The sequence below is a fragment of the Varanus komodoensis genome, unplaced genomic scaffold (genome assembly GCF_004798865.1).
Source record: "Varanus komodoensis strain SLA01 unplaced genomic scaffold, ASM479886v1 scaffold937, whole genome shotgun sequence".
In the NCBI taxonomy this organism is placed as follows: Eukaryota; Metazoa; Chordata; class Lepidosauria; order Squamata; family Varanidae; genus Varanus; species Varanus komodoensis.
In genome coordinates this window covers 1-10,160 of record NW_025336643.1, presented here as the reverse complement: position 1 = coordinate 10,160, position 10,160 = coordinate 1, and the positions used below count along the sequence as shown (strand labels likewise).

General features: G+C 50.3%; 1 protein-coding gene across 1 annotated transcript; it reads right to left on the bottom strand.

The window, feature by feature from the left end:
- Nucleotides 1-7: 7 nt before the first annotated feature.
- LOC123017483 (zinc finger ZZ-type and EF-hand domain-containing protein 1-like) lies at nt 8-8,905 on the bottom strand (the record flags this gene model as incomplete). Its single annotated transcript, XM_044418857.1, has 7 exons — nt 8,696-8,905; nt 8,100-8,193; nt 5,697-6,189; nt 4,736-4,900; nt 3,790-3,909; nt 1,354-1,515; nt 8-174 (listed from the first exon to the last, which is right to left on the bottom strand). Coding segments are annotated over exons 1-7 (1,204 nt in total), but the record flags the coding sequence as incomplete, so codon positions are not given.
- Between the last annotated feature and the right edge of the window lie 1,255 nt (nt 8,906-10,160).

Here is a 10,160-nt window from a genome sequence, read left to right as displayed (position 1 = left end):
GAAAAGCTTTCCAAAAATCTTTTTTTCCTGTCCATTCTAATGACCTTTCTTTGCTTCTCTGGGTCTGCTTGGCTTATCTTGTCACACCAGCTTTCGAAGACTCCTTCTTGACACTCATCCATCCACTCTGAGTTTTGTTTGTAGTCTGCAAGTTCTTCCTCTTCACTCCACTGACTAAGAACAAAGCACGAAATTAAGGCTTTATGCAAGAATGGCAGGGCTAGAACTAACACCATCCAATGCACAGGAAAAAACCTGACTCTCAAAGCTCTTCACTCTCAAAGCTCTTCAAGACAAGACTAGACATCTTGAGAAAACTAGCTCCCACAGGAGTTCATCTCCCAGAGCCAGTTTTCTTGAGAGGTTCTCACAGATGTCCAGTTTCCTTTGTCCGTGATGACAGAACCAATGCTTGCAATGTAAAATGGACTGAGATCCACACAGGATCCTGTATCTGATGGACTCCATGTACGTTCCTGTTTCACGGTTCTGCCTCTTTGGAGTGTCTCCTCTTAACAGAAAATAGTCCCACTGGATTCTGGAGACCCCAGAAACAAAGTGTTTGAGCTCAACCCCAGGTGAACAATCCAAGGAACCAGAGTCTAATTTTATGGCCACCCTCTGTCTAAGGCCAAATGCTCTCTGCGCGCAGGCAGTTTCGACTTTTGTTGAGAGCTAACCGGCCCTTCTCTGGCAGCAGGCTGGGAAGAAAGGAAGAGGAGGAATATGAGACAGACAGACAGACAGACACAGGAAAGAGGGAGGGAAGGAGGTCACAAATAAAAAAGGCCCATGACCCCGTTGGCTTTGGCTGTGCCCTCAACCATTTCCCCCCTTTCTCAAAAGACATGCAGCCCCCATCAGATGGACCTGCCTGGTGAGCCTTTTTGGCTTAATAGGGTGGGATAAAAATCTCGGACGGATGGACAGACAGACAGACAGACTAGGCCTTGACAGGAAAAACAGCTGCCACCCCCACCCCAGTGCACAAAAGCCAAGGTTGCAATACCAGGAAAATACCATTTTTACTGTTTTACATAATAGCTGGACTTTCCATCTCTGGCACCCAAAAGTCTTATTTTGTATTTCCGGTTCATTCTCAGCCTTCTACCCCACCATCCTGCCAAGAGCTGTTTAAGGTAGTCCCAGGCAAAGATTTCCTGAGAAGTGCTGGTCCAGGGTTGGCTATGCATGCTGAGACGTGTAGTCCAGCTTCTGGAGAACACCAGATGTGTCTGTGTGTGGGGGGGGGGGCTGCCTCATACAACCCTGAGATGCATAGAAGAGACTTTTTAAACAAGAAGTTTGCAGCTGTTTCCTTCCTTTCAAAGACTGCCAACCCTCCCGACTTACCAAATGATACTGTCGTGGGTACTTATGTTCTCCTGTGACATAGTAATGAGGAGCTGTGGCAGCTGTATGTTGACAAAGAAGGAAAGGTCGCCTGGCTCCCAACCCATGTCCAGGAGGTGAAGGAGGGACGTCTGCACACACGACAAGGCAGGGAGCAGTGATCTGGACCGGCAGGGAAGACAAATCAGGACAGCGTGATTAAAATGGGAGGAACCGGAAGGCTGCAGGTGGCTGAAGAGAGGAAGAGGGAGCCATAATTTTAGCTACAAGAAAGGAAACAGCCGGGGGGGGGGGGGGGGTGGAGAGAAGAGCGTGTGGCCTGGCAGGCAAGAGTACACTCTTCACAGAAGGCGTAATTAGCTGTCGCACAATGTGATGGTGGCTGCCAGTTTGAATGCTTTCCAGAGGCTATCGACACATAAACGGAAGAGGAGGAGGAAAGGAGGACTGCCCGGGGCAGAGAGTCACGGTGGCACACAGGACCGCTGATCAGGGGAGACCGGGTGTCGGCAGGCCAGCCATCTGCTGGGGGGGTCCTGCCATTGCCGGGCCTTCAGAATGCTTGAAGGCCACTGTCAAAAACAGGACGCTGCACTAGATAGTGCTGCAGGCCAGGTCATCATTTGGCAAAAGCTCTTTATTCTCCAGTGCCCTTCCAGTACACACAACCAACCAAGAATTAGACTGCACAGAGCGGTTTGTTGAACCTGATCTAGCAACTACTTCCCAATACTCTCCTTTTGAGAAGCCCAGGAACCCTCCTGGGGTGGGGGGGGGGGGCTTTTGGAGGCGGAAAAGCCTCTCCTCTGTCCATCAGCCCTCTAGCTGGCCAGCCCATCTCTCCCAATGTCATATTGGGGGGTCAGAGGCCACAGCAGGCTCAGCTGGCTGCAGTTCCCTCTCACACCCTCTTCCTGCAGACTATTCTCACAGCATCTGCCCCAACAGTTTGGGAGGGTGCCCCTGAGATAGCTCTGCCCCCCGCTTCCCCCACTGCAGTGTGAGGGGATTCTGGTCCCCAGGATCCATCACCACTTGACAAGTCCTCCTCTGCCTGACCTTGGAACATGTGCTGAGAATGACTATCCCATTCATTCTCCACAGGCTGTTCCAGCCAGGTCCTCCTTATGCCAGCCTCTCCCAGCCCTACACGTCGCAACTCCCCGCCGCAGTCTCACCCACCACAGAAGCAGTAGTGGCCATTTTGAGACACTGGCCCTGCTCAAATTTAATGGCAACTTCTGATGGAAGGCGTGGTTAATTCATGGCTTGTTTGTGGGCTAATTTGTGGCTGTTTAACCCATGAACAAACCTATAGGCTTGGGTTTGGCTGTCACAGAAACAAGCTATAAAAGCCCATTTCTAGGTGGCTGCGGGAAACAGCTTGCACGCAGCATGCTCTCCATAATTCATGGGATAATTCATCCGTGAATTGCTATCAAAAGCTATCATTAGGTCTGAGTAGGGCTGAAGAGTAACTGAACCTAGCAAATAATTGCTTCATGCAGACAATTATTTGTAGACCTGCTGAAATGCCTGTAATGCAGGTTTGGCATGCGGGAAAGATACGGGGTGTTCAACGTTTTCACCTCCAAGAGAAGTGTTGAACCATGCTGTGCTTTTCTACAATTCAAAGTCTGAGGAAGACTCTCTAGAAATGAAGATCTGGGATCTAACAAGGAGACAGACACCACTCTGTGTTCCTGCTTTCTAGGGCAACATATGGGAGTCGGCTGTAAATTGCTGCCACGCCTTATTTAGGTTATCAGCGCCCTGAGAAACTGTAAAGGGCAGGATACAATACAATAAATGAGACAAATAAATGCTCCTCACTGGAAGCCAGTTCCCACTTTTCAACACAGGCAGTCGCTTTCAGCCTGGTGTCCCCGGCCTCTGTCACTGCAGCACACGAGGGTGTGGAATTTTTAACTGAAGTAAAGTGCACTGCCTTGGGATGTGACCAGTGCGGTTGGCAAGATGTGGGGTGGGCAAGGGACAGCTTAAATTCTTGAGCGCAAGCACCCAAAGGTTGCCATGGCCAGAGGATACCCTGATATGGTCACATTAGCCGTGCATGTGTGTGTGTGTGGGGGGGTGCTTTTGTCGCAATCTGGGTACTTCATCTCAGAACAACTGGGCCCTTCCTTGTCAGTGGAAAAAATATTGTGCTGATTGTCAGAGTCCACTGGGTAGGCATGGAACAGCAGCCAAGGGGCAAGTGAACTCAGCAAGACCCAGGTCCACAGTGAGAAATGCCAGTCCACTTGGCATTCTGAGAGGCCAGTCAACTCTCTGAGAGCCCGAAGCAGCAGCATGCAAGGACCGGCTGGCAACCAAGAGTGGCCATCTCCAAGACGGCCCAGGGCAAGGAAGGAAAGAAGGAAGGCCCGGGGCTAAAGCAGACTCTCGCAGCTTCGCGAGCGCCAGAGTCCATACTTGTCACCAAGGTTGTGAAATTCCTTCAGAGCGTTGACCAAGAAGAGCAGCAGCTGGTAGTAGGATTCCCGTATTTCTCGGTGCAGCTCAGCCCCGCAGCCTTCCAAGTGACTGAAATAGCTGGAAAACAGGAGGAGAAGCTGTTGAGTTGTGCCTCTGAGGTGGCCACAGGGCCAGCTTGCCCAGCATGCCAAGCCACCCGTAGAAGCCGCCGCCATGGGCTGCTTGGTGGGTCAGCTGCTTGCTCACAAAGCCAACAGCCAGTCCACTGCCCCGTGGCTTGCTTTGCCCTGAGAGTCCCTCTCAGCAGCCCCGGGGATGTATCCCAGGCACCTTTGGGGCAGACCCCCCTGCAAGTCTCCTCATCCTTGATCAGCACGCTTTCCACCTTGGGGCCGCTGAGGCTGCTGGTTCCTGAAAAAATCCCACCCCTTCCTGCATCAGCTGGTTGGGCAGAATTACTTTCCTGAGCCAATTTTTTGCATTTTATTTGGGGGGCGGGCAGGTGGGCAGGGAGGCTCCTGCCTACCATTTAGCCCAGTACGCTGATTTTCCCCTCTTGCCAGCATCTCCCCCAATTTCACCTGTTTGCGTCCTGCCATTGCTTTTGCCATCACATGGGTCACAGAGCTGCACGTGGCATCCCTAATCCTCTGGAAAAGCAGGAAAACTGTGGGGAAAGCTGCCCAAATTCTAGAACGGAGCTGCAAAACTGGGCCTGCATTGTGGCACCAGGAGAAAACAGGGAGAGCAGCCCTGCTAAAAGAATTATTTCCCGTCTCCTCTCCTCTCCATCCCATTTTCCTTTTCAGATTCTAAGCCGTAGAGGAGGGACCATCTCACATTCCTGATTAAATATAAGCCGGGAGGAGCCAAGGAGAGGTGTAAGGAAACCCAACGTTGAGCAAATTCCCATGTGAGAAGCAGGATTTCCCACACGTCTTACTTTGTGAAGTCTTTCTGGCAAGCCAGAAGTTCCAGGAGGAAAATGATGCATGGGGGCACGAAACAGTGAGGCTGGCTGAGGGAGCGCAGGCACTGAAGGATCATCTTCAGGACTTCCAAGATGTTTTTGGCTTGAGCTTTCCTGAGGGACAGCACCTGCAGCACGCTAGGAGCAAACACAAGCGAGGCAAATGGGATTATGCCGAAAGGTTGCATCAAGTGGAACAGAAAGTGGCAGCCATGGGATAGGTGGGCAGAAAGGCAGAGTCCACGCTTCCTCTAACTTCCTAAGAATACCACTTAGTGGTGGCTGGAAGGCTCAACAAAGCCATTTTTGTATCGGGAGGGAATATCTGTGTTCTTCACCGGCCCCCCTCTCTGCCCACCCCAGACCTTGGACCAATATGCTGCAGTAGCCCCCACAGTCCCATGGGAAAACCCAGAGGTCCTGGACCACACTCTGGTGGCATCTGCTGAGCACAGAGATGTTGGAATACTGCCTTGTCTTAAAAATCACAGTACTTGCCTGAAGGAAGCAACAGATGAATTTCTATTTCTATCAGCTGGAGCTTTTTCAAATAAGAAAATGTTATTCTGAAAGGTTTATGCTCCATCTTCTACTAGCCCTAACTTTAACTGTGGGTGCCACTGATTCTAAAAAAAATATTCCCTTACATGTCCCTTCTGCAGGTTCATTTATTTATACCTACACTAGCTAGACTCTCTAAATCAAATATTTTTTTTTTCTTTATTTGAAACGTGATCTACCATACTGACTTCCATTCCGTGTCCCTGGCTCCTCAGCCATCTCTTATCTTCCATTTTCATAATTTTGATTCATCGGGTCACTTCCTATCTGATTGTTGCAAAGTTACAGTTAATTCCCTAAAGCAGTAAAAACAAGAAAATTGCCAGCCCTGAGAGCTGAGGAACACAGACCGCCGGTTTGCAACTCAGCTCACCTTTCATGAGAAAGAGTTTGGTCCTTAATGAAGTCCAAGACGTGTCTCAGGATGGGATATTTCTCCTTAATGTTGGGCACTGGTTTGGACTCTTCCATCGAACGGAAGGAGAGGAGCCGGAGGCGCCCACGGTTGAACGGAGGCTTGCGGGTGGGGGTAGAGGGAGAGGACAGGGCCTCCTCTTGTTCTGAGGGGACCCGGTCCAGGGTCTTACTCTGCGATGCTGAGGGCAGTTCTGCCTGCGAGGGGCTTGGCACTTGGTTTCTCTTGGACTCGGAGTCCCCTGCTTCACTCCGCTCAGGGAAAACGAAACTGCTGGCAGCAGCTGAACCGGATGCCTGGAAGTCCGCTTCGACCACAGAGCTTGTCCTTTGGCACTTTTCTGCATGGCACAGCCTGGACTCTTCTGTGCTTTCCAAGTCACGGCCTTCTACCTTGGTCCGTGCAGGCAGGAAATTCAGCAGCAAAAGGCTCTTCTGGATGCACTGCTGAGCTACGAGGCAAAATCAACACTGCCATCACATAAGCTGAGCAAGCCTGTGGGCTTCACATCCCTCGGTGAAACGTATTTAGAGAATGCACGGCCCGTTAGTTTAGTGCAACAGTTTTTAAGGCAGGAAACAAGGACAGAACCAGAACACACTTTAAAAAAAAAAAGGACCATCAGGACAGGGAGAGCGGAGAGACCAAGCAACCCGCAGAACTGACAGGCAGGCTAATTGTGGAAAGCCTGTCTTAGCACACGCATCCTGGGCCCTTGTTTCAGGAAGCTTCCAGAAAGAGAAGCAGTCATGCGACATACTCGCACGATGCCAGGGCAAGTCAACCTCTGCTCAGGGATCCAGCCAGCCACGCCCTCTTCTGGGATACTCCATTACATCCCCTTTCCCTGCCCAACTCAGCGTCCTGTTACCATGAAATTGTGGGGGCTACTGTGGTGATGGGGTGCGGGGAGTGATGTTCTCCCTGAAGATTTTTGGATCCTTCCCTTTTTGTATGCGGTGGATGCTATTTTGGCAACATAGACAACTGGAAATAAGGGGGATGATGAGTAACTCAGACACTGCGCCAGTTGATCTCCTGGCCTGGAGCGCTGCTGTGAGAAAGAAGAAGCCCTTCGCAGGGGCAGCGCTCCTTCCGCCAGTCCCTGACGGACTGACGGAATAGAAACAGGTCATCTCCATTATACATGCAGCTTCCTGCTGGCACAAGAACCACCTAACCTGAGCTGAAAAGTTTAATCAGTGGAGCAAGACCCAAAAGGGAGGAAATGAATCCACAAAAACATTAATAGCCCAACATGGCCTTCCCCCAAGTGGCCCCTCCAAGTGTGTGGGAATGCAACTCCCATCATTCCTGATGGGGAGGGTGGAGTTGCAGATCAACACATCTGGAAGGCACCAGGTCAACAAAGGCTCAGCTAAAAGTATGTTCCTAAGGAGGCAGCAGATTTTAAAAATGACAGGTGGAAAGTGGCATATTAAAAGAGGCTTTTGCTCTCGTGTATGAAAGAGAACGGGTGATTCTAAACTGACGCTTGCTACAACACACGGGACGCATCATCCGAAAAGTACACTCCTTGTTTCAGAAGGACTGCTTTTGCCCAAAGCCAAACTTATGCACCACTAAACGAAGAATCGTAATGAGTAAGATTACAATTCTATTACGAATGATATACATAAACAAGGATAAGATCAAAAGGAGGGAGATAATGGAAGCCAACTTGAGTTCCTTCAAGGAAAAAAGGCAGGATGTAAATAAGTCGGATCAATTAATCCACAAGATAGCTTCAGCTGGCTGGCAGCCCCAAGCATAACCTGCCCTGTGGAGCAGTACCCAATGCATTCTGGTAAATGAGATTTATCAGAGCTCTTCCCCAGGGAACCAGCGAGTATTCTCCTGTGGAAAGAGGACCCTCTTAATCTCTTGCTGCAGAAGCAAGGAAGAGCCTTGTGGGACCCTCCAGACAAACATGCTTATGCTGCCATCATTAGATGCAGGATGCTGAATCCTAAATTGTAGGTATGTCTTCAAAGGTGTGTGCATGAAGCAAAACACAAGAAGTGCAGCCTGGGAAACTACATCAAAGATGAAATGCAACACAGTCCTCAATGGGGCATCCTGAACAGCCACTGTAATTATTTTAGATTCCTTTAAAGGTACTGCTATGATGTTGCATGTTTGCAAAGCATTTCCCTTTGACCCCACTGCATACAAAGACCCTCACCCCCCGTGCAATTGTGTGCAGAAACAAGCACACATGCCACCTGAGTCTGGTCATGGCCAGTCTGGCCCAGAAAGGCTTATGCTAAATAACAAATGTGCTAATATTTAGGGTGCCACCGGGGCCGCCGCCTCCCCCGCCCCCCGCCCCACTGGAAAAGGGCACAGGAGAACACTTACCGAGGGTTTCTGGGTTTACCTCGCTCATCATGCCAGCCTGCTTCTCCTCATCATCGTTTCCCTGGCCCAAGAGGAACTTCTGCTTCATTTCTAGCTGTAGGAAGGAGATACAGATTGGTTGTGTTTGAATATGTAGTTCAGGGGCTCTCCGGGCAGCTCACATATATTTTCAAAGGAGACAAAAGTCAACCCTTCTGGGGCAACATTTCAGCAATCTTATTTCACTGGAAGAACAGGAGACCCATTGACCAGTACAACCAATTTCCCATGAGGGAAATGCTCTCTTGAGGAATGCAAACATGGACACGCACATTGCAATGTGGGATGATCCCTGCATGCATGCGTCGTTGCAGTGAAAATGTCAGGGCCAGGGACCCTGCAGTCCGCAGACTGTTTGTAGCCCTCTGGCAAACTTCAAACGCCCTCTTTGTCTGACAGATGCATTCTGCTTCTTCCCTAGTGGCCCAGCAGGTGGGGAAGGCAAGGAAACATGAGAGAATCAGGTCCTTGATGTTCCACAGCAAGGCTGATCCCAACTCAGGAAGAGAGAAACTCAGCAGTGTCATCTCCTGGGGCTGGAAAAGGGGAACTCTTACCATCCAAATCCTAATTCCATCAGCCAGGGAGTATTCTTCTGCAAACTCTTCATTCAAAGGTGTTTTGCCTCCGCTGTTGACTGTGAGAATGGAAAAGAGAAGAGAAGAAGGTCCTTTAACCTTGTTCTGATCCACGCCAAAAGCTGCAGAGCTCTCTGAGGCTGCCAGTGCTACAGACTGCCGCACTTTGCCTGGGAGGACCGGCTGATACAAACAGCTTCAGTCTGCAGCTAGCGGATCGAAAGTGAGTTCAATGCACCTGCACAATGGTAAACCTTCCAGGCACCCAGAGAAGCAATCAAGTCAGAGGGAAGACTTCAGTTTAGCTCTCCCTAAAACATGCCCTTTTCCTGTGATGAGGAGAGAGGAGCCCGTGACACAAAGATCTACCTTAAATCTGTCCCTCTCGTGCTCACTGGGTTTCTTTCCCACGACCGGCCCTGGCCTAGGAAGCGAGCCAAGTTGAGGTCAACTCTGTGACTGCTACTGTGCACTGAATTATTCTCCTGCCAAGTATGCAAAGCCTGAAAGTCACACGCATGGAAGCACAACTCGCTTGCACAGGGAGCTGTGCTAGTTACGCGCATGCAAGGACTGGGCCTGCTTCCTGCCTGTGTTTCCGCTCAGCGTAGGCCAGAACTAGGGCCAGAAAGCAGTCCTGAGTCCAGGCGGCTGCACTGAGGAAATCCAATGAATTCCCACCCCCAAACTGGATTCCTCACAATGGCTAGACTGAATTTTTTCCATCCTAAATGTATCTTGGGCTGGTGGAAAACCTTCACCAGCTTTTTGCTCCTTGAATACATGGGTGCTTCGGTTCATTTCAAAGAATAAGACTACCTGACCCGAAAGTAGTGCTTAAAGCAACAGACCCAACTAGTTGTGGATTTAACTGAGACAGTTTATAATGCAGAAACACGGCCTGCTTAAATCCAGGGCATATGGCTGGAGGGCCTGGCAGACGCTGGTCACACATCCAGTGGCAGCTCAACCCTGCCCAGTCCAGAACTGCTGGCAGGCTGGATTTCAGGATTTCAACTGGCAATGACTTTAAGGAAAACCTTCGGGCAGACCAGAACTTGGCTTCTTACAGATCACCAAGAAACCTTTCCTCGCAGCCATTTCAGACATAGCTGGAATCACGAATACTTGGGAAGCAGCTTTGGAAGCATCAAGGTTCACGACTTGGAGCGCAGTGGTGAGGAACTGCAGACTCAAGGGCAAAACCCCTCCCTCCCAAGAGCCTAATCCAGGCCTCTGGAATTCCTGATGGCCACGCCTCCCTTTTCCCAGCAACACTCTTTCTCCCTGTGCACTGACTCTTCTCCAGCTTTTGCAGTCCTTTCTCCAAGACTAAAACACGGAAACGCCTCTGGTAAGGCTCGTATCCTGGTGGCATGTGATTTAACTTTTGCACTGGTGGTGCTTGGGGCATTTTTGCCCCATTCAATGCTGGAATGCGCCC